Consider the following 25872-nt stretch of genomic DNA (forward strand, 5'->3'; position numbering starts at 1 on the left):
AACATCTTAATGTGGATTGTCTCTTCGACATGTCAAAGACACGCCCTGGAGTTCCGACAACAACATGGACACCACCTTGGAGAATGCGCTGTTCTTCACGCCTTCACGGACACAGGCATGAACCTTGACGCCAAAGGTAGTCCACCAAGGGCTCTCTGGTTGGAGCAGAAATATTGCGGTTTTCCCATACTAGGTACCGGACTGAGCTTTGGAGTAGGCCAACTTATAGGAAATGAAGCTAAACTAAACCATGAATAATTTTCTTCCTCTTGACAAACTATAATAAATCAAGCCTAAACCATTGTCATTAGTGATGCTAGTGTATTTGACGAACATCTTCTCTGTTAATTATGCAAATGTTTTGATCGTTATTAAGTTTAGTAAAATGATCATATTCATTACTTTCTTTGTTTCTAAATAAATGTCACTTTGATATTTTTCGCACAAATTAATAAAGTGAAGGAAATATATGTAAGTCGTTAGAGAGACATTAACTTTGAGAACAAAAAAAAACATGAATAGTACATCTATATAATGGTTTGCATTTTATTAATGTATAATATTTTTATTAAATTCCTATCTTAAAGAGTATGTTGGCAATGTTAAGCTCCACATTCATTCCCTCCCAAACCACCATAGTTGAAAAAGAAACCGAGATGACGGAATCGTTTTTGCGAACCAATTCTTAGACCATAACATTTCACACTATCTACCAAACTCTCTATAGGAAAATAATCCATTTTATGTTGCTCATAGTTGGAATTCAAGACTTCAATATTTGTAAAAACTCCTGAATCCTGGGGGTCTCCATTCGGTAAAAGACCATTACCCATGGGAGGGCTTGAACCAGAAGGAGAAGCATGAACAACACCACCAGCTCCAACCATATTTGCACCATTGTCTAGAAGATTAAATAATTCTTTTGGCCAATAACCGATATCTTCATTAGGTGCATTTTCCTTAAGTTGTGTAATCCACCAGTTTCCTGTATTTTTATCCTTTTTCCATATATTAAAAAAAGAAACAAGACAAATATACATTTATCAGTTTAAAAGGTACGGATCTAAGAAATGTTTTTTTTTTTTGAAAAAAGGATCTAAGAAATGTTATATTCAAATATATCGATCACCAGCTTGCTTATAAAACTGATTATAAGTAATAACCTGATGAATGGAATATCGCAACCAGCCGGGGACTCCTGGCTTAAGAACAGAGGGCTCAACAATTGGAATCACCTTTGATACTTGAACAAACCCTGAACATGCTGTATTGTAACATCCTTTCCCATCCTTGCCCTATTAAATAATATTTAATACTATACTTTTTACTATTTGATCAATGTTTTCATGAAACATTAATTTGTTTGTAGACATGTACCTTCCAAAATCCAAAAGTCCAAACACGTTGGTCGCCATATAAACTTGGATTTATCTATCAACATGGAATTGTAATACACTTTTGAGAATATACTCAAAAGGTCCATATAACGAATTTATTAAGCAATACACTTATAAAATATAAAACCTACCATCCAACCCGCTGAGATATAATTGACTTGGTTTCCCGATCCACTGCCTATATATATTTGACTATATGAGATTTGATCATTTCCCACGTTTAGCGCATTTGCACTAAACCAAGCTTGTACACCACGAAATAGACCATTGGATCTTACTCCAGCAATCTATCAAAAGTCGGTTACATTAGTGAATCATTTTGGGCAAAACATTAATGACATTTTCTGCAACAGAACCACTAATGACTTAATACTTGATGTGTACATAAAAATATTAGATCTGTCGTATTAAGAAAATTGAAATAAGTGCTTACATGCATTCCGGGACTATCTGCTGATAGCGGATGAAAATTCTTCTCAGCAAAGATTTGTGAGTTAGTGGCAAATCCTTTTGTATTTCTCAATATAGGAACAGTTCCATTTGGACATTCTAATTTCTTTTTGTTAGATGTTTCGTTTTTGCCAGTTTGCATCTTTAACTCAGGTCTTGAAATTGATGATTTCATCTTTTCAAATAAAAAAAAATTGTATAATCAATATTTTTCATGCTAGTACAAGTAAAAACATAGGAGATGAAATTCTGAGGCAATGCACCTGAATTTTGTGGGTTTTGAGCAAAGGATGATTGAGCCCTGGTTGCTTATAAATATCTATGCAATCATATGTAACATTTTCGCTTATCTGTCAAAGACAAAAAAAAGGTTTTATGTTACATGATAATCTAAATAATAGAAGAAAATGTGCATCTCAAGTTGTATTTTAAACAAACCTTAAAAGATCTGAGAGGTACTGTACTTTGATTGGAATCAACTATAGTTGTTGAAAATATAAGAGATAACAAATTCACAACAAGCGCTATCCTAATTCTGGTTGACATTTTATTTGTTTTGTGTCTCAAAATTGAAAACACTCTATTATTTATATGCACATATTATCATGTCAAATAGAGAAAATTAAAATAGTAACAATTAATACACATCTTTATTTGTTTATAACGGAAAACATAAAGTTTTAGTTTGACTGAGTTTATTAAGGTTGAATTATAAACCAAATGGAATGATAATCACTAAGAAAGGTCCGTTGTGTATCTTGAAACGTTACGATGTGTTAAATAGGGAATCAATTTTGAGTCAAACAAAACTTTATAGTTAATCAGGCTATTCAAAATAAAATTACTTTTTAAGAAGCATCCGCAAATTCATTTTTTGTATCGTATATTTTTATATGACAAGCCAAGTTACAAAAAAAAAAAATATATTTTTATATGACTATAATTTGTTTCCTGAAAAATCTGTATATTAATTTTTTTAATCTTATCTTACTATTAGTGAAATCGATTGACGAAAGTTTTTTCAAATATAGATAAGTACACGAAAATTTCCTTTGTACAAAACTTTTGAAAAATAAATTTGAAAATATGCCAAACAAGTCACTGGAAAATGAAATAAAATTTACCGTTAAACTACATTTGTTATATAATGTTTATATCTAAAAAAAAATCTTCCACTATTATTGCTGCATAATTTATGTTAGTTTTAAGTTTTCAGCACTTCCAATTTTAGTAAATAATTCAAATATTTATCATGTCAAGAAAGTAAGAAACTTTTTGTAATTTTATTTTTAGCAACGCTTTTAAAGTATGAATTGTATATAATATATGATCATAGTCAGTTCAACATTTTTATGTGTTATTAGACTATAACATTTAGATTAAGCTTTGGCCTTTATTTTACGGTTTGTTCTAGTTATGAAAGATTTGAGTCTTTATGTTATCACTGTCATATGAATTGTTTAAGCTTATGTGTCTAAAATTGTTTTGTTTATCTGTTTCTTCTAATAACTTTCAACTGTCTTCTGTTTTTTTTTCATGTGATTCAGTGACGGTTAGAGCAATGAGGGGAGAACAGAAGCATATTAATCACCAATCGAGAATCCTTTTTCTTTGTCATATGCAAAACAGAGGCGAATACGAGAGGATAATAAGGTGTTATGTCAGCCCGATGAGATCATTGTGTTAAAAGAAGATAATAAGGCCCTTACCTCAGCCAGTAACCAGATGGATTTTCTGTCACTTGCAACTTTGGTGTGAAAGATGAGGAAGTCAGCAACATAAAAGTGACTTTGTTCAACGAAGCTGTTCAAGTTCTAGATATATGTATGAATCATTGGCTATTATTAATGTGATTTTGAGGAACCATGTTCTATGATTATTAGAAACAATGGTTGTAGCTTATTTTGAATGTGTAGAATTTTAATATGTGGGTTCTATAAGGTTTTACAAGATTAAAAGAGGTGGTACTACTGAATTTTTATAAGTATGATTAAGGTGAATAAAAAAACTATTAAAACATGTCTTTTTTTTGAACGAAAACTATTAAAACATGCCTATAATGTATAGAATATATAATTGTCATATATCAATAATTAATAATATATGAAGTATTAATAAAACATATAAAATATAATATAAAACATTCAACAAAAAATATTATACTTACACTTAGTAGTACCAAATATAGTAGTAATATTCTCTTGTTTAATAATATTTTTATAAATTTTTAACATTTATTAGTAATACTACGTGAAAATAAAATAAGTTATATCTGCAAAAAATGTATAAGCCGAAAATATAGAAAAAATAGAAATATGTATAGTACATAGTAGTCCAAAGTAGTACAAGATAGTCTTAATAGTGCTAGTAGTCCACAATACATATTTATATTTATGTAAATAAAAATAGAATATCAAATCTTAAAATTCATATAAAATAATGTAATTCTGATATTTTTCACAAAGATTAAAAATAATTAAAATGCATTAATGCTCTTAATAAAGCTGTTAAGACATAACATTAAAATAAAATAGATATAACTGAGTTGAAATCTTAAATAATACTCTTTACATAACAAGAAAAAATGTCAAAATTAATTTTTATAAAAAAAGAGAATATTGTTTATAATTTATATAGATTGTTAATTTAATTACAAATATAAATAGTATAAATAGTATAAATATGAAATATCTTATTTATAAATTTTAAGGCTATATAAAATATATATAAACTTTAATTACGAAAAATAATTTATATAATATTTTATTAAATTTATTTTGAATTTAATTTTTTATTAAAATATTACTGAAATATAGGTTTTATAGAATTTGTATTTTTGAAATATTTTATGTAACCAAAATTTATATAAATATTTTATTAAATTTATTTTTAAAATTAATTGTTTATCAAAATATTTTTTAAATAGATATTTTATTAAATTTGTATTTTTGAAATATCATTGAAATCAGTTATATAAATATTTTTAAAATTAATTGTTGATTTAAATATGAAATATCTTATGTTAAAATTGATTGCTTATATATAAATAAATAAAACTTTAGTTAAATAAAATTAATTTGTAAAAATATTTTATTAAATTAATTTTTTAAAATAATTATTGATTAAAACATTATTTTAATAACTTAATTTGTTATTTTGTTGTTTATAAAATAATTATTTTAAGATAAATAGATTTTTCCATTATTTTAGTTTTATATTAATCTTCAAAAAAATTTTGAAAATTGTAAAAAGGATTTTAAAAATAGATATGGGACCCACTCAAAAAGTTAAAAAAAAGAAAAACTGAAAAGAATAATATGGGCGATATATGGGGCTGAGCTGAAAAAAAATATAATAGTAGGTTCCACAACATTTGAAAATAAGAAAAGAAAATAATGAAGAAAGTGAGGGTAAAAAGAGAAAGAAAAAATGAAAGGATAATAAGAAAATGGATGGGGTAGTTAAAATAATTGTTTTTGTAACTAGGACATATTAGAGTACTTTTCTTTTTTACCTAAGATAATTATTTACTAATAACTACAAAAAGGGACAATTTTTTAATATACATGCCAGGATTAGTGATCCTCTTATGGGGGTTATTGGTAGAAAAATCATTGAGGAATTGAAAAATTTATAGATTCCATTGTTATTGGCTTAAAAATTATTGTTATTGTTATTTTTAAATTTATAGATTTCATTTTAAGTTCTATTCAAAATCTTTCATTATGGGAAAAAATTACATATCATTGATTCAACAAATCTATTAAATTTTATTTATTGGGATGTAAATTTTCTTTACTTTTACTCATGAAACTCAACTTTGAAAATATCATGTATATCCATAAAATTTTCAAAAATTATGTAAAAAACATACACATACAAACACACAAAAATAACTTATTTTAAAAACATGGTTCAAAATCTTATTTTAAAAACTTTTTATTATTATTAGTCTTCATTTTATATGAGACACTTCTCTGTAAATTAAGTTTATGCTCAGGATCTAAAATATTTATATATACGATATCATAAAACATATTATACTATATCATTTTACACAAATGAGGTGTGCCTTAAGAAACAAGCAGTTCCTATGTTCTCTCACTCTGTTCTCTCTCTCTGTTCACTCTCTCTCTGTTCTCTCACTCAGTTCCAATGTTCTCTCACTCTGTTCTCTCACTCTGTTTACTTTCTCTCTGTTCTCTCACAAACTCCGTCCAAGAAGATGACGACTCGTCGTTCACCAAATAATCAAGACTTTGTATTAATCTTCAGTATACTTCTAGAATGTCTTCCCTTCAAGTTCCAATTCTAGCTTCTTCTTCTAACTCCATTGAGCTAAGACCAGATTCTTAATCGTTGAATCCTGATCCAACATAAACCTTTACTCTTCAGTGACAGTGTGAACTTCTCCGTCACAGCAGATCATCAACGTTCGAAGGCAGCAGTGAGACTTGCTATACAATCAATAGGTACCATGAGCCAAGAGATCAGTTGTGATGAGCACACGAGAAGATCCAGACCTGAACTCTCTTTATGCATGATATCTATTGTGTTGTAGATCCATGCCTCTGTGACGTAGCTGAGACTGTGTGGTCACGTCCTCTCATTTTGTCTGTGAGCCAATCCACCTTTCGCCTATAGTGTTCACGAAGATGATACTCCGAGTGATCGCAGAGTGTCTCGAGTTTCCACTCTTCCTTCGAGGGTGAGCTCGTCACGCTTCACCAAGATTCTCAGTTTCTCACTGGCTTGCTCACGAACTTCCTTGTGATCTCAAGAGCTTCTGGTGGCATTGTTGCTCAGAAGGCACCCACTCTTAGATCTTCAGTGGAAGAAACTGGAATATGTCATAGATATCTGGTCCTTGAAACCACGAGAGAGCATTTCACTAGTTTCATCAAAAACAAACATCTTAATGTGGATTGTCTCTTCGACATGTCAAAGACACGCCCTGGAGTTCCGACAACAACATGGACACCACCTTGGAGAATGCGCTGTTCTTCACGCCTTCACGGACACAGGCATGAACCTTGACGCCAAAGGTAGTCCACCAAGGGCTCTCTGGTTGGAGCAGAAATATTGCGGTTTTCCCATACTAGGTACCGGACTGAGCTTTGGAGTAGACCAACTTATAGGAAATGAAGCTAAACCAAACTAAACCATGAATAATTTTCTTCCTCTTGACAAACTATAATAAATCAAGCCTAAACCATTGTCATTAGTGATGCTAGTGTATTTGACGAACATCCTCTCTATTAATTATGCAAATGTTTTGATCGTTATTAAGTTTAGTAAAATGATCATATTCATTACTCTCTCCGTTTCTAAATAAATGTCAATTTGATATTTTTCGCACAAATTAATAAAGTGAAGAAAATATATGCAAGTCGTTAATTAATTACATTTCTCTGACCTTTAGTATTTGAGATAATTAAAATTATTTATAAAATCAATATAGTTTGCAGTTAATTTTTAGCAGAATATAAATATAATTTGTATTGAAATTATAAGATAAATTTTTTTATATAACAAGAAAAAATGTTAAAATAATATTTATTATAAAATAGATAGAGTATTTACTAACTTTTCTTTTTCTGATCAGATGACGTTTAAAGATTCTCCACCTAATTTTGCTTACAGTCTCACAGCAGGAGAGTGGCCAATCATCGGGCAGTCATACTGGATGTTATCTTATGACGAGGGATAGCTTATTGCTGCTGGAAGTGTCAGCAGACATCCCCGCGAGTCTTCCCCGTATGGGAATTAGGTTTAGTCTTTGAATTATTAATCAGATTTATTAAGAAAACACATTGAATTATCAATCAGATTGAATTACTTATAATGTTTCAGATATTATTAAATCTCTTGTTGGACAATTTAAAATTTAAGTTACAACCTTTGTACAGTAAATAAAAACAGGACTCAAAATTAATAGATTAAATATATAGAAAATAGAAAAAAACAAGCAAAGTTATAGAGAAAAAAAGAAAAAAATGTAGAGAAAAATAGATGGACAGTCAAATTCTATATATAAATATAAGTGTTCTAAACTATGGGATCTTGACTGGCTCACATATGTGAAGAAGCTGATGCATTACGCTGGTGGTCTACCTCTTTGTGAGTCGTGATGACTACACGGTAGCACGGAAGGGGTGGGTTGCTGCTAACGTTACACCAAGAGTCATCATGTCTCCAGAGGAAGCTACATTCGCTGTGGTTTCCCGAATCTTGGTTATTCGAGTTTCTCCCCAGTGTCTGAAATAGAGCAGGGACCGGTTTAGGGTGTACCTGAAGTCTGAGGTTGTCATTACAAACTAATGCAGGACTGTATTGATACACCTTTGGAGATGTGGTAAAGATCGTTGGTTTCTACAACAAAACTCCACAACTCAAGTGTTCATATGCAGGGAGGAACCTGATTCTCTCCATCAACATAGACCACTGAACGATACCTTCACCTTTCAGTAGAAAAATCTGCAGCGAATAGACTCTCAGAAGAAATCTGAGAGTCAAGTAATGCTAAGGTTCTTCAGATTCTTTGTGAGAATGTGGTGAGTAGGGTCTTACAGTACAGCTTTTGACTGAATATTGTGAAATCAAGAAAGTATTAATTTTTCTATTTTTCTTTACATATAGTTTACTTTTGTTTTATTTAAAACAGCATAAGGATAAAACTAAATAAACAAATAAAGTCCATTGTCAACTTACAAAATGAAAACAATGGAAGACTATTAATATAAGATTATACTTAATAATCAATAAAAAAAGACTACAAATATAGATTTTGGTTACTAATTTTTCTTTTCTTTTGTTGGTTAGATGGGATTTACAGATAGTCTACCGGATTTTGGAGACAGTAGTCTCACCGCAGGAGCTTGGGCACTCATCATTGGCGTGATCCTGCTGATTATCATAGGGCGCGGATTGGCCTATCGTTGCTGGAAGCGGCAACAGACATCCCCGCTGATCTTCCCGGACGGGGACGTGGAGATGAACTGAAACAAGAAAAAGATCGTATTGCATCGCGTATAGAAATGCTATTAGTTCAAATTACTTATTAGTAACTGATACAAAATATGTTATTTAACATTATTATTGACATGTTTAACATCAATAGTATTATTATTGACTTGTTTAACATCAACATCAATTAGATGACTCATGTTTTATTTTAACAATTTATCAAGTGCCGATTAATTTTAGTGTTTCTGTTTATCTCTAAAACCTTTTGATATATTATTAGTGAAAAACCTTTAATATAAGAAAAAACAAATGGGGGAACTGAACTAATAAAGAAAAAATGATAGTAACATAGTAATTGATGCAAAATTTACATCAATAAAATGATGTTAATTATAATTAATTTTAACAATTTATTAAATTTAGTGTTTCGTTTATCTCTAAAACATATTTATATATTATTAGTGTAAACCCTTTTATATTAAAAAAATTGGGGGTGGGGGGTGGGGAGACAGAACTGAACAAATAAAGAAAAAAATAACAATTACAAGTAAAAAAACTGTTAACATAATATTTGTTATTGATATATCAACTAAGGGAAATTATACTAAATAGACCATTTTCAAGTTTTTATCAGAAAACACTTTAAAGAGGAAATTGACTAAAATGTTTTATTTAATAGAAAAGGACATTTCTACAGTTATACATAAACATATAAATAAAAAATAAAATAAAATACTAAAAAATTATTCTTTCAGATTATATATTTTAAAATTCAAAATTTTTATAATTATTTTTGTTTTTTTTCTTTTTGAAATTCGTGAATAATTTTTGAAACTATTTTGAAAAAAAAAATATTTTCAATTTTTTTTTATAAAGTTTTAAACGTCAATCTCAAATCCATATCCCTTAACTATAAACTTAAAGGTCTATATAAATGTATATTTACCAGCTATTCTAGATGATTTCTCATCAAAACTAATCCTAAAATATTTTTTCCTCCATGTTTTTAATCATATTTTCTGTTCAAATATTAATTGTTATTGATATATCAATTAATATAAATAAAAAAAATTAGATACAACATAGACAGAGAGACAGAGAAAGAAGGATAACAAGAGAGAGAGCGAGAAAGGAGATGACGAGGAGAGTGATACAGAGAAAAGAGATGTGTGTGAGATGAAGAGAGTGAAACCCAAAATCAGATATTTGAAGAATCGACCAATAAGAAGGAAGCATGAAGATCACAAAAGAGTGATTTGCAGCCCTTGGATCAAAACCAATCAAATGCCAAAACAAAAACTAATAAAAGTTATATTTTTCTTTATCTATAATTATTTTAAAATGTCTAAATTTAAATAATTGTATATAAACTTTGAAATAAAAGTTTGATTCTAATTTTTTGGTTATGTTCTTTTAAAACTGAATTGATAAAAAGGATTAAAATGAAAGTATTTCTTTTGTTTTTGTGTGTTTAGAATATAAAATCTATGTTTTGGAGTTTATAATTAATTAAATTTAATGTCATGATATAAAAAAATTTCATCATTTTTGAATTTGTATGTTTACACATAAATCTGATTTATAATTTGTTTAGAAATTTGAATGTTTGATTCAGAAGTTGAAAAGTTTTAAATTTTGGATTTTATGGTTTATTAAAAATTATGATTAAGAGCAAAGTTTAGTTTTGTGACTTAAGGTTTGGTTGTTGTAATACGAGGTTTTATGGTTAACGTTTAGTATTTTGGATTAAATTTGGAAAATAATAGATTTGAAGACTAGATATAAGATTTATATTTAATTTTTTAAATAATTTAGATTTGAAGTTTTATTTAGAGTATTGAATGTATAGTTTATGTTTGAATTTTGGATTTAAGATATTAAATCTTTGTGTTTAGAAAATTATAGTTTACGATTACGAAAATTAAATTTTGAGTTTAATTTTAAGATTTGAAGTTATAATATGAAAAGATTTGAGTTTTAAGGGTTATTTTTAGAGTTTATGGTTTAAAAGCATGTTTATGGTTTAGGGGTTCAAATAGTTTTTTAGCATTAGTGAAATGCAATTATTTGTCTTTCATAGCATTGATGAAACCGCTTAAATAATGTATTGTGGCGCCCAATTCAAATTTCACAGTAAGTATTGGCGGAATTAGTGATTTTATCTTTCCGTTCACTTAATTTTCAAAAAGCATTATTGAAGTGTTATTTTAGGTTTGATTCTACTATAGCGTTTTGTCTAACGATGTTATACAATACAGAATTTTCTAAATAATCTATGATAGCAGTTCAGTAAAAACGTGCTATAACAATTTGATATCAATGTAGGTTTTTTAGTAGTGATTAGATGCTTCATTGGTTAAGGGCATGCTTCAAGCCTAGATATATGCAGCAACCAACTTAAATTGGATCTATATGATCGTATATATCTGTTCATATCTCTTTTTTACTGTGGTTTCTAACATTCAAATAGAACGTTAACTGCACTTACTAGTTAGAGAGACATTAACTTTGAGAACAAAAAAAAACATGAATAGTACATCTATATAATGGTTTGCATTTTATTAATGTATAATATTTTTATTAAATTCCTATTTTAAAGAGTATGTTGGCAATGTTAAGCTCCACATTCATTCCCTCCCAAACCACCATAGTTGAAAAAGAAACCGAGATGACGGAATCGTAATTGCGAACCAATTCTTAGACCATAACATTTCACACTATCTACCAAACTCTCTATAGGAAAAGAATCCATTTTATGTTGCTCATAGTTGGAATTCAAGACTTCAATATTTGTAAAAACTCCTGAATCCTGGGGGTCTCCATTCGGTAAAAGACCATTACCCATGGGAGGGCTTGAACCAGAAGGAGAAGCATGAACAACACCACCAGCTCCAACCATATTTGCACCATTGTCTAGAAGATTAAATAATTCTTTTGGCCAATAACCGATATCTTCATTAGGTGCATTTTCCTTAAGTTGTGTAATCCACCAGTTTCCTGTGTTTTTATCCTTTTTCCATATATTAAAAAAAGAAACAAGACAAATACATTTATCAGTTTAAAAGGTACGGATCTAAGAAATGTTATATTCAAATATATCGATCACCAGCTTGCTTATAAAACTGATTATAAGTAATAACCTGATGAATGGAATATCGCAACCAGCCGGGGACCCCTGGCTTAAGAACAGAGGGCTCAACAATTGGAATCACCTTTGATACTTGAACAAACCCTGAACATGCTGTATTGTAACATCCTTTCCCATCCTTGCCCTATTAAATAATATTTAATACTATACTTGTTACTATTTGATCAATGTTTTCATGAAACATTAATTTGTTTGTAGACACGTACCTTCCAAAATCCAAAAGTCCAAACACCTTGGTCGCCATATAAACTTGGATTTATCTATCAACATGGAATTCTAATACTTTGAGAATATACTCAAAAGGTCCACATAACGAATTTATTAAGCAATACACTTATAAAATATAAAACCTACCATCCAACCCGCTGAGATATAATTGACTTGGTTTTTCGATCCACTGCCTATATATATTTGACTATATGAGACTTGATCCTTTCCCACGTTTAGCGCATTTGCACTAAACCAAGCTTGTACACCACGAAATAGACCATTGGATCTTACTCCAGCAATCTATCAAAAGTCGGTTACATTAGTGAATCATTTTGGGCAAAACATTAATGACATTTTCTGCAACAAAACCACTAATGACTTAATAGTTAATACTTGATGTGTACATAAAAATATTAGATATGTCGTATTAAGAAAATTGAAATAAGTGCTTACATGCATTCCAGGACTATCTGCTGATAGCGGATGAAAATTCTTCTCAGCAAAGATTTGTGAGTTAGTGGCAAATCCTTTTGTATTTCTCAATATAGGAACAGTTCCATTTGGACATTCTAATTTCGTTTTGTTAGATGTTTCGTTTTTGCCAGTTTGCATCTTTAACTCAGGTCTTGAGATTGATGATTTCATCTTTCAAATAAAAAAAATTGTATAATCAATATTTTTCATGCTAGTACAAGTAAAAACATAGGAGATGAAATTCTGAGGCAATGCACCTGAATTTTGTGGGTTTTGAGCAAAGGATGATTGAGCCCTGGTTGCTTATAAATATCTATGCAATCATATGTAACATTTTCGCTTATCTGTCAAAGACAAAAAAAAGTTTTTATGTTACATGATAATCTAAATAATAGAAGAAAATGTGCTTCTCAAGTTGTATTTTAAACAAACCTTAAAAGATCTGAGAGGTACTGTACTCTGATTGGAATCAACTATAGTTGTTGAAAATATAAGAGATAACAGATTCACAACAAGCGCTATCCTAATTCTGGTTGACATTTTATTTGTTTTGTGTCTCAAAATTGAAAACACTCTATTTTTTATATGCACATATTATCATGTCTAATAGAGAAAATTAAAATAGTAACAACTAATACACATCTTTATTTGTTTATAACGGAAAACATAAAGTTTTAGTTTGACTGAGTTTATTAAGGTTGAATTATAAACCAAATGGAATGATAATCACTAAGAAAGGTCAGTTGTGTGAGTTAAATAGGGAATCAATTTTGAGTCAAACAAAACTTTATAGTCAATCAGCGGCTATTCAAAATAAAATTACTTTTTAAGAAGCATCCTCAAATTATTTTTTTTTATCGTATATTTTTATATGACTATGATTTGTTTCCTGAAAAATCTGTATATTGATTTTGTAATATTATCTTACTATTAGTAAAATCGATTGACGAAAGATTTTTTTCAAATAAAGATAAGTACACGAAAATTTCCTTTGTACAAAACTTTTGAAAAAATAAATTTGAAAATATGCCAAACAAGTCACTGGAAATGAATAAAATTTACCGTTTAACTACATTTGTTACATAATGTTTATATCTAAAAAAATCTTCCATATTATTGCTGCATAATTTATGTTAGTTTTAAGTTTTCAGCACTTCCAATTTTAGTAAATAATTTAAATATTTATCATGTCAAGAAAGTAAGAAATTTTTGTAATTTTATTGTTAGCAACGCTTTTAAAGTATGAATTGTATATAATATATGATCATAGTCAGTTCAACATTTTTATGTGTTATTAGACTATAACATTTAGACTAGGTAGGACCTGCGCCTTGCGCAGGGTGAGATTGGTTTCTAAAATTTTAATTTAATTTTAACATATATTTTAAATTTGTAAACATAGTTTATGGATCGGTTATGTAATAACATTCTCAACATATTTTTGTTCATAATTATTAAATACAGATGATAGACATTTATTTTTAATCACGGATGATAGACATATATTTTTAATTTTCATCTATCTCTTCGTTCGAAAAGTATGTAGCGACCTTTTGTATACATTACACTACTTGAGTGATTTTTGTTCGTTAATGAAATAATAAACCAAACTTTCATTCCGGTTTGGTCTTCTGACCAGTGTCTTTGTTCTATTTAATTTTGGTTTGTGTAGATCTATCTGAGGGAGCTTTGAACAAATCAGTAACAAAAAATCAAATACAAATCCCAAGACAATCTGAAGCACTGACTGGAATCAATCAAATCTTTGATAAGTAACATTAGGTTACGTGTATTTTTGTATTGAAAATAGTTAAATTATAGATAGACTACCATCGAAAATAGTTACATAATACGATTCTATAGGTTCTATAGTATAAAGAGAGGAACATTATGCATAACTGAGATCATGATATTGAGTTTTAGGTTAATTGGCAAATATGATTAAATAATATGATTTTGTGGTTCTATAGTATATCATTTATTAGGTTCGTGAATGTAAAATATTATACCATAAAAGGATAACCAAATATCTATATTATTAAAACTGAATTAAATTTCAGTTTTGTTTAGAAACATAGATAGTAATATTAAAAAAAAATTACGTTTGGAAATAGGTATAGCATTCGGTCGTTTTTTTGCTTCATTCGCTAATGTCATTTTTCGTAATTTCAGTATCACACGGCTTTAACCAAAATCGAAATCAATAAAATATACATTATCAGTTAACTTACCATGTTTATCTGCTAACCAACTGGTTTGTTTAACTAAACAATTAAAAAAAAACATCGTGTACAGAAAGTCATTTTAGATATGGAAACAACTAAAATTTGACTTAAGCGTATATCTCGAAAAAAATATTATTAAATTTGAATCAAAAGTGGATAAATATCCAAACAAATTTATCATTCTGGTATCTAAATAACCAGACCAAACATGATCCGATCGAAATATTTCGGATATTCGAATGTATTTGAATCATATATACTTGAATATGTTATCTATTTTTATAGTTAATATCCAAGATATAAGCTATCTTAAAGTTGACTAAAATATTTGAAATATAAAAAAACACCAAAAATACTTAAAATATATATTTTTTCTCCATCCAAATATTCAAGTTAAACATATTTTAAATTTAGGTAATTTGGCTTACATTACTCAAATTTACATGTTATAGTATTTTATTTGTAGATTTAGGGAAATTTAAAGTATATAAATTTAAAAAATTTAAAAATAGTTTAAACGGGTTATCCGGACCCGCAAAGATCTGAATTAAACCGGAATCAAAATTTATAAATAGCCGAATAGAGCTAGAATCTTTAAACTCAAAAATCTCAAACCCGAATAAATTTTAACGAAATTCGAATGGGTACCCAAATACCCACCCCTAGCTTAGTCAATATAAAATGATCAAATATTACAAATATATAATTAAGTATAAATAAATGAAAACTAAAACTGAAAATTAATACATGTGCGGTCCTACGGATCAAGATCTAGTAAATGTTAAATGTGGGTCTTCTATGTGAGGGGCATATTGTGTAGACAGGCTTCAAATCGCCAACAAATTAAATCTAAACCTGCCATTTATTTAAGTACTGGATCTCAAAAAAGTTAGAGACAAAAGAATAGAGAGAAGATGATATCATTGAAGTACTTCCATCACTTATATTTATATAAGTTTCAAATTATTTCTTTATTAAATGAGATCAATATATCAAATATACGCTCGATGATACTGATTGGCAAATTGCAAGTTAAGATTTCTTCAAATGTTTTTGTTTTCGGAAGTTGATAAATACGGCTGAATACTGTTTTAGGTTAATATTAAACATTTGAATCAAGGATTTCGTTTGTGATGTAAAGATTAAGAAGGTAGTATAAATAACGGCAATCAGCACTAATTTTATCTCCACATAAAATTTTGTGATTGCAATCAAGACTTTCCATATACAATACAACATTGACCTAAATAATAATCTAAATTTGCGTGGAGATCAATATATTGATAAAAATATCACTCACTTATATTCTAAATCATAAATGCATTAAATTAAAGATCATAACTTGCAAATCACGATTATGAATTGATACCATAAAGTGTATCATTTACATTTAAATATATAGAAATTTGATTTCAAATAAATTAGTTTATCTGTGAAAACATTTCAACTTAAATTGTTCTTATATTTTTAATGTTGGAAATTAATATTCTATTTTCTGTAATTTAATTTTTGTTTGCATTGTAAAATAAAAATCACTATAAGAAAATACATATACAAAAACTACAAAAGAGATTTTGCAGGTACAAAAAATATTATAACAGGGGTTTACTTCTTTTTTTTTGAACTAATAATAATGATGAACTAACGTAACTAATCGATTATTTCATTAGTTTATACCAGTACATATAAAATCCAGAAGACGAACCTTCAATGGTTGTTAAATATGTCCCAAAACTATGGAGTTTATTACTCTTTCAATATTTCTTACCTTCTTTTGTTTCCGAAATTATACCTGCGAAATCTCTTTTGTAGTTTTTATAATATTTATAAACTAATCGATTATTTCATTTCAATGAAATATTTAGCAACAAAATAAAACAAACTAAACAATGGACAATAAATAACTAAAAATAACCCTTTCAATAGTTTAGTCCTGGCAAGATAATTTAAACGGTACATAGTTCATCAATTAGAATCTTAAGATCAAATGCTAAAAACAACAATGGTACAAATCAAAATATGAATGATACATTGCAAAGGCTTTATTATTCAGAAACTGAAAACCAAAATAAAATTCGAATTAATATGCAACTCACATGAAAAGGCTCTTCTTGGTATCCTGAAAAACAAATCCTGTCAATGTAGTTTGTGTAAGCAAACATAGAAGTAAAATAATTAACAGATGAAAATGTTCATATATGCTTACTTGTTTTTGAAGGCTTCTATTTCTAGGAGTTCAGGGTCAAACAAAATGTGAGAACATGAAGCTCTTCGTCTATTTGAAGTCACCTGCTTATATATTTGAATCAAAAAGAGAAATCAAATCCTTTTTATCCTTGTTTCAGAAAATGATCAAACTAAGAAACCAAAACCTTTTTAAATGTCGCATTTTGTCCTCCTGCAAAAATTTACCATATGAAAGTGTTAGTTGTTTGGTTAGACAGGGCTAAGTTGATATAGAGCATATTGCAATAAACTAAAAAAAACTTATTTTTGCATCCATGAAAAAATATTATAAAAATTTCTATACCTTTAGCCTAGTATTGCTTCCAAAAACTTTTTACATCTCTTTTTCACCTTTGAAATGTTTCAACTCGGATATTGAGTGCATAGAACTCATTTTTTGTTAGATTGCATACCGGTTCGAACTTGGTTGGTAATGATGCTGAGTAAATGAGTTTAGAAGATCATATATAGTCAGGCAACTTAGGGTTTAGGCACACAAGAATTACCAGAAACAAATATTGAGTAGTTTACCCAAAATTTACGCTATTACTATATTTAACTACACGCATTATCGCCTTCCAAAATTTGGTTAGTACTATATTTTCGAACCTAATATAGGAAACAATATTCAATACGATATTTGACCAAATATTAAGTGTATAGTATAAACTTAAAATGATAACCATTTATGTGGAGGATTTGGCATAAATTACGGTTATATTAAATAACATACTAAATTAGTTTAAAATTTATTACAGTTTTCATATATTAAATACAGTTATAATAAAATGGCTTCTGATACATTATATGGCTTCTGATACATTATATGGCTTCTGATACATTATAAAAAATGTTTAGTTTACTTTTAATAAAATGGCTTCTGATCCATTTTGCATTGAAAAAAAAACAAATATTAGATTTTACAACATTATACTATATAATTGCGTAATACATTATATGGCAATGATCTATGGTAACCTTATATATGTCAATATATTTTGATAGAAAAGGAAATCATGGAATGAGTTAATGGGAAATAGAATTAAGAGAAATAGTAATGATCTTTGACTTTCCTTAAACATGAAATGATGAAATCGGACATATCTTTGACTTTCCTTTTTACACGAAATCGTCCAATTATTCATTTTGAACTATAATGTATATGAGGAAATTCGAGTGATACCACAATGGCATTTCTTTGTAATTTCTCTAGTGAATCAAAGGTGATTTTATATATGGGCTGAGAGTGAATATGGTGCTGACACGTCAGCATTGCACTCATGTAAATAACTTACACATTTAAGGTTATTCTTTAAAAATGCTTTTTGATTAATAAGAAGGAGATTAAGTGTTCTGGTATATTTGCCATAAATGTGTTACAAAAAGGGTATATTATGCTAATAGTGGGCCCATAACATGTCATACTCTCATTTTCTTGCAGGCCCATATTTCTATTAGAATGAAATTGGCTGGATAGACATAGCACGTTGGATTTCGTGACAAAAAAAAAAGACATAGCACGTTGGAAAACAAAAATTACGAAACCCACATCAAAATTGGCTGGATAGTCATAGCACGTTGGAAAACATAAATTACGAAACCCACATCAGAAATGATTCATGCATATAGGCAATCAAAGTTGCGAAAATTCAACAACGCATAATCTCTAGGAGAAAATAATATATGGGTATGAACTTAAAAAAATGATTCATGCAATCTACAATTCATAGGTACACTGGTGTCAAAATGAGTTAAAGTTCATAAGCTGAGTTAGATTTTTCATGAGTATGTTTAAATAAATATGAGCTAACTCAAGAGCTCGCCTAATGCGTTTGAGGATGGTTATGAATGTAGGTTCTTAAATCTCTGCGTCAGCATACACAAGTTCTTATTCCTAAAGTCTTGCTGCTTATCCACGCAGACCCTGCTGTTATTGGGACTGCATTTTACATTATGGAGTTTATAAATTAAGGAGAGAGAGGAGAGTTATTTTTAAAGTTCTCCGCTTGCTGTTCAAATGAAGTTATCAAATGTGTATGTTGGTGGACAAGAAGATGAAAAAAATGCAGAAGCATCCATATACGTTTCCCTATGACTATGAGAACGCGCTTCATCTTTCGGCGACTAGAGGTGAGTCTGATAAGTGGCGGCTGCTGTTTTGCATGAAATGTTGAACACTTTTGTTTCAAAGAAGGCTGAGAAAGCTGTGATTTTTTTTATCATTATGTGTTTATGGACTCACTGTAGTGTAGTCATAAGAGATGCTTGAGTTGGTAGAAAGCAATCAGCTGCTGATAAGGTTTTAACGGTGACATGTATTTATGAAAAAGATTAAGAAAATAACAGACCCGGGTTAGAATCCCGCCGGCCACTGGGGTTAAATTTAAAATCTGGGCTCCCCCAACATCCGGTGACCGAGACGTACTCCGGCCGATAACGTAGGCTGATACGGACACTCGCCGCTAGTCTGGATCCGTTTAGGTGGGTGTCAGGATACACCGGGTTATTCAAAAAAAAATAATAATAATAACAGAACAAAATTTATAAAATATTGAGCCTTGCAAACGTCCTTCTTTTTCTATATCCAGCACCATAAACTCTCAAAAAAAAAACTCTCAAATTATACGAAGCCTTGCAAGTTGTGTAGTGTAAAAACGTTATAAGCTTGAATGTTGAATTTTTTGATGTGGCCTTGGTCTGGTTCTGTGAGAAACAGATCTAGGACCAGACTTGTCTCAAGATAAGAAAAGGATAGAACTCAGACCAGAACGATGAAAAAGAGATGTTTACCAAACCATCATCGACTGTTTCTTACCGAGAACATTCTCTGTGGTTGTATTCTTTAAAACGTTTTGTCTGATCTCTACGTACCTTCTTTATTTCCATCTGATGAAATTCATTTCAAACCGAGATACAAGTTTTAATACAAAGGCTGGCTGGCGGCATAACGAATTTCTACGTACCTTTCTACTACACCTTTAAAATAGAAACTATTTGTTAAATTCTTAAGGTTATTTGTTAATAGAATTTTCACTTGATGACAAGATAATATATGGGATATATATTAACTGGCCAAAGACCTAACTGATAGATAGTGTAAGTAAATTCAACATAAAATGATTTTTTAAAAATGGTTTTGCATCAAAATTACCATAAGAAGATTTCCCCCCATCTGTAAAAAACATCTTATGTAGAATCATATTCATACACATGACATATTGATGCCGCTTGGAAGCATATATATCAATGATGTACAGTGAAACCTCTATAAATTAATAATGTTGGGACTACACCAAAACTATATTTTTTATTAATTTATAGAGATTATTAATTTATCGAGATACTAATTGAACCAAAAACTCAATTTGAGACTATGAAATTATATTAATTTCACTACAAGAAAACTGTTAATTTGCTACTACTATTTGTGACCATTTTTTTTGTCACAATTATTTGTGACTAACTTGCTACCACAACGTGACTCTTTAATGACTACCCTAAAATGAAAGGCAAATTAGTCACAAATTTACTACTACACCGCTTGTTAGAAAGTAGTCACAAATAAACGACAAAATTGAGACGTATGAGTGACTTTTGATAATCAGTCACAAAATAGTATCATAGTGTGACGAAGTTAAGACACCATTTTCAATGGGAGTTTAATTGTAAAGGTAGTCCCAAATTTGCAACTCAATTGTTACTTTTTATTAACTCCTATTGAAATCTTCCCCAAAACTCAACAATACATAAGTACACCAGGTTATGATGTTTCAAATATATATGAACGAATATAGACAACGAATCACTACTACCAGGCTCATAAAATTTATTTTTCAGATAATTCTGATTTGTGATGGCATAACACTTAAACTGTGCTATGTATTTGTTTGCTAACATGTAAAAACGTTGGAAATATTCGAAAAAGAACTAGGGATTATGGTTTATTCGAAAAAAAACTAGGGATTATGGTTCTTATATGACTTATCATTTAGTGGCACAGTATGATAACTATTCTTAAAATTTCTCACTAATTTTGTATGTCATAATAATTAGTATGTTAATTTTTGCTTCTAAGTATACTATAATTACTACAGATAAACAATCTATTGAATAAGTCTAAATTTCTTATATCTTTCAACATTCATTTTGGTAAAAAAGTTAAAGATATATTTTCAACATGTTAGACATAAAACTTTAAATGTTAATGTGTTTGTTGGTTTTTTTTTCAGGGAATGATTTTAAATGTTTTAGTAAATTAAAAAAAAAATGATTTACCTCATAGAGTGTTTACTCTTTATAAGTGAAAATATATATGCTTTAACAATAAATCTAAACTTAGTTTTAAAATTTAATCCAATTTTTAAACACACCCCAAACCCTAAAGACCTGTACTTCAAACCATATAACACAAAACCTTAAGCTATACCCCAAATCGCTAAGTACTTATATCCCAAAGCAGCACAGTTTTTATTTAAATATCTATCTTTTTGCATATACGATTAAGACAAGCCTCTTTTCTATACAAGACTTCGATTTAAATAAAAACAAAAGTAAATGTAATCAATAAGATCTTCTCATTTTCTATTGGTCAATCCATCAGCTGATGGATTACTATCTTGGCCGTTGATAGAAATAATCTAGTGGTTCAGATTTGTTAAATTTGTGTTTCTTCCTTTCGCGTCATCTCTTTCTTCTTTCTTCGTCTCTATCTCGCTCAGACATAATTATCTGTACCTTCTTCCTTTAGCTTCAAATAATCAATTTTTTTTCTTTATTCTTCATTTGTGGGTATGAATCAAGAATCAACAAACACTTCACAGTTGTTTCACCTCGTGTAGGTCTTTTTAGGAACGTTTTTAGAAAAAAAGCATCACGTCAAAGCTACTGAGAAGCTCTCGTCAACGTCGCTGTGTCTTCGGTGAAACTGTCTGCCACTGCGTCTCTGGTGTCGCTCTCTGCCGTCGGGACTCCGGCGAAACTGTCAACGGCTGCGACACCGGCGAAGCTCTCGACCGCTGCTACTTTGGTGAAGCCCTCTGCCGTCACGTTCTGCTTTTCTATCCAAGATCCACCAAAGATGGAGACTCGCCGGAGATGGAGACTTATCGAAGATGAAGACTCACCGAAGATGAAGATTCAGAGACGTCAACGGAGTGCTGGTGGTGATAGCCGGAGTCATCATCGGAATGCAAGAGGAAGTAGATATGTATAATATATGTGTATCTATATTATATATATATTATGTTTTTGTATTTTATTTGTTTCATTATAAATAAATTTCTTTTTTTTTTGTTTTCTTTTTCCAATACGGTGACAAATTAGTCGCTAGGTAAATAGTCATAAAATTTGTATCTAAACAGTCACTAATATACCTCCATGAATAGAGTGATAACATAGTTGTAAATGAAAGACTGTTTTGTGACTAAAACAATTTGCGACCAAATTTTAGTGACTACTTTTTGTAGTTGCAATATAGTCCCTAATACCATATTTGTGACTATTTTGTGATTCTTCTGGGGGTGGCAAAATGCATGTTTTCTTGTAGTATTTATAGAGATATTAATCTATCGATTATTAATTTAAAGAGGTTATACTGTATATAGCTGCCTTACATATAAGAAGCTTAGAGCATGAGCATTGGAGATTTCTCATCCACAGTCTCAACATTAAAATAATAAAATGAGAGAGGAAAAATGTAAAAAAGAATTAGGAAGAGCCTCCTTGTTGAGAGACTTTCTTACAATTATAAGAGATTCAAAACACAAATGTTAGTTTTAAGCTGTCTTATTTATTTTATGTTTAAATCTTAGTTACATGATAAAATTATATTAATATTATATGGATGAGATGCTCACTCAAGTAATTTACCATTGCTCTTACTCTTACGTCGACTCTTAGGGGGTGTTATTAGTTTGTGATTTAAAAAGAGTTCTGATGATTTTTTAAAATTTATAGATTTCTGAATTTTAAAAGAGTTATGAAGATTTTTTTTCTATTTTTAAAGTTTTGTCAAAAAGTTTTGTAAATTGTTAGAGTCTTTATCTGAAGATAATTATAAACTTATGTAGAGTATCTCTAAATATTGTGTTGTTACGTTTGTTGTTATCCTCTTCACATTTTTCCAGTTTGTATTCCATTTGTTGTTCTTCCTTTGTTCTCGTTCATATTTTTTCTTTCTCAAAGCTCACAATTTTTTTTTAGATCAAAGGTTTTTGATCTAAAAAACTACTGTCTTCGTGTATTGCGTTTGTCTTTCTTTGATATTTTTCTATTTATCCTCTCTTATAACATATCTATTGATATGTTCTTGTGCTTGGTTTTGTAATATGTTGGAACTTTTTGCTTATATGGCTTGTTAATGATACAAAGCGTTAAAAAAAGGTTTTTGTGTTTATTTTCTAAGTCATTGACTTTTTAAGAATCTGACTAATCTCGACATTCATATGTAACTAGTTAGCATTTTATAATTAATATTAAAGTTTACATGTTCCAATCTTTACGGTGATGAGTGAACGAATTACGGTGATGAGTGTACGAAGACATGTGCTACCAATATTTGTAGAGTTTCTTTTGAAATGTTATTAATTTAAATTTGGTTAAATTATAAAAAGTATTTGAGAATACATGAACGATAGGCAATACTTTGCTAAACAAATTTTGTGAAGAAAAATATGTAGAATCACAAATGAATAACAACAGACTTTTAAGTCATGAAAAAACAGTTATTTTCATATTTTTTTGAATAACACAAGATATTTGTTGATTTGGTAAAATAACAAATCCAATAACTCCAGACTTTTAAAAATTCTTGACAACTTATTTCAAATTCATAAACCAATAACATCAGATTTTGATATAGTTTTGAAAAGTCATAATTGAATAACACTAGAATCATTAGAAAATCTAAATCTATATAACTCTTTATATATACATAATCCAATAACACCTCCTTAATGTCGTGTGTGATAGGATGGATATAGGGAAAAATGTCTATTTTAACCTGAACTTTATCCATCGTGCATATTCCTTCATGAACTTTGTAGTAGTGCGTATTATATACCAAATTACATAAAAATTGAAAAATACTATATGACCTTCAAGCTTTGTGTCTTTTCTTTCCCAAACTTTATAATAGTACATATTTCATAATGAACTAAACAAAAAAATCAAAACTACTACATGAACTCTTAAAATCGTGTTTTATATATATTAACCGTGTTATTTAATCATTTATTTATCATACGACGCTGATATTGATATATTCTATAAAATTAAAATTAAAATTAAAAAAATACTACATAAATTTTTAAAATTGTGTTTATATATTAATTTTTAGTTTTATAAATTTTATCCAAAATGAGGTCATTTTGAAAAATTAACAAAGGACTAATATATTTTGATAAATTATTATCTATTTACCCTCATTTTGTATTTGCCTATTTTAAAATTTTTAAAATATATACAATAGTTTCTTTGATACTAGAAATTGTAACTTTTTGTTATCTATATTTTAACATCCATTTTAATATATATATATTGTTTCTATATTTTTACATTCAAATGAAAAAGTATAAACAACATGAACAAAAAATGTGTGGTTAGATGTGGGAGTGTGGACACCAAAAATATACATGAAAGACATATACATAATAATTTGGACGAGTAATATGGGACACATTTCAGAAATATGGTGATGAATCTATTGCATATTGATCATGTATGTATACTTAGGTGCGCGTTGTAGATGTATGGACACATGAAAAGGTAAGCATGGCCATAGAGACACCATCCTAGTACAGGTGTGGATGCAAAATTTGTAATACCTGATAAGCCGTCTGTAATGTTGTTGTTGTTGATATTATTGTCGCTGCATCTAATGATGTTTGTAAATAGTGGTTGTGAATACAAAAATTGTTACTATGTAGGGCAAATTGTTGGTATGTAATGTTTGAAATCTTGTGGATGGAGTTATTGTTGATTGATCATGTATGTATAGTTGGGTGCTAGATGTGGTGTGGTCAGCTATTAGAGGGAGTTATTGTTGTCGAAGAATGTGTTGCTAGATGTAGTGTGGTCAGCGAGTATGTGGTCGAGTTGATGTGGGGAATGTGGACAGTGAAGTTGTATATTCAATATGTGGTGCGTCAGGTTTGTGTAGTCATGATTTTATAGACATTACGTTTTGGAGATTTGGCTGTTTAACAATTCAAGGTTATTGTCTAAACTAGAACTATGAGAAGATAATTTAAAGATTGCATACATGCAGTAAAGATTGCGTTGTTAATTAGTACATTTTTGTGGTTAATATGTTTTGAAAGTGTGGTCAGGTTGTGTGTTCAAAAACGTGGTCATGTTCGTGTAGTCAATGGTCAAAACTTTGTGGTCTGGTTTAAAAAAAAAATTGATTGTTTAGTTTTAGATTTAAATGTAGTTTTTTAACATATATAAATTTTAAAATATTTTTGATAAAATAATATAACTGTTAGATTTGATAGAAATGTAGTTTTTGTTATAAGAACCCAATTTCTATTAAGAAAAAAAGAAGTTGAACAATTTATAATATTTAATCTCTTTTAAAAAATATTATTACAAGTTATCTATTATATCTATATTATTAAAACTGAAGTACAAATAAGAACTGTTTGAAAACATGGATAACATTATAATGAAAACTAGATCTTGACCCGTGCGACCGCACGGGTATTTATTTTCTGTTTTTAGTTTTTAGTTTGTATTAAATAATATATTTGTAATAATTGATCATAAATTTAGATCA

At 29.2% G+C, this 25872-nt stretch overlaps 2 protein-coding genes and 1 pseudogene across 2 annotated transcripts; all 3 read right to left on the minus strand.

Moving 5' to 3' along the window:
• Positions 1–602: 602 nt before the first annotated feature.
• LOC130495570 (uncharacterized) lies at positions 603–2393 on the minus strand. Its single transcript, XM_056986982.1, has 7 exons — positions 2286–2393; positions 2111–2197; positions 1831–2022; positions 1529–1684; positions 1378–1431; positions 1164–1295; positions 603–998 (listed from the first exon to the last, which is right to left on the minus strand). The coding sequence occupies exons 1-7, from the start codon at positions 2391–2393 to the stop codon at positions 603–605; spliced, it is 1125 nt and encodes a 374-aa protein (XP_056842962.1).
• Positions 2394–6312: 3919 nt separating this feature from the next.
• LOC130495571 (eukaryotic initiation factor 4A-13-like) lies at positions 6313–8873 on the minus strand (annotated as a pseudogene).
• A 2554-nt stretch (positions 8874–11427) lies between these two features.
• LOC108833176 (uncharacterized) lies at positions 11428–13185 on the minus strand. Its single transcript, XM_018606611.2, has 7 exons — positions 13078–13185; positions 12903–12989; positions 12625–12816; positions 12316–12471; positions 12168–12221; positions 11954–12085; positions 11428–11823 (listed from the first exon to the last, which is right to left on the minus strand). The coding sequence occupies exons 1-7, from the start codon at positions 13183–13185 to the stop codon at positions 11428–11430; spliced, it is 1125 nt and encodes a 374-aa protein (XP_018462113.2).
• Between the last annotated feature and the right edge of the window lie 12687 nt (positions 13186–25872).

This window comes from Raphanus sativus, chromosome 6, assembly GCF_000801105.2.
Source record: "Raphanus sativus cultivar WK10039 chromosome 6, ASM80110v3, whole genome shotgun sequence".
NCBI lineage: Eukaryota > Viridiplantae > Streptophyta > Magnoliopsida > Brassicales > Brassicaceae > Raphanus > Raphanus sativus.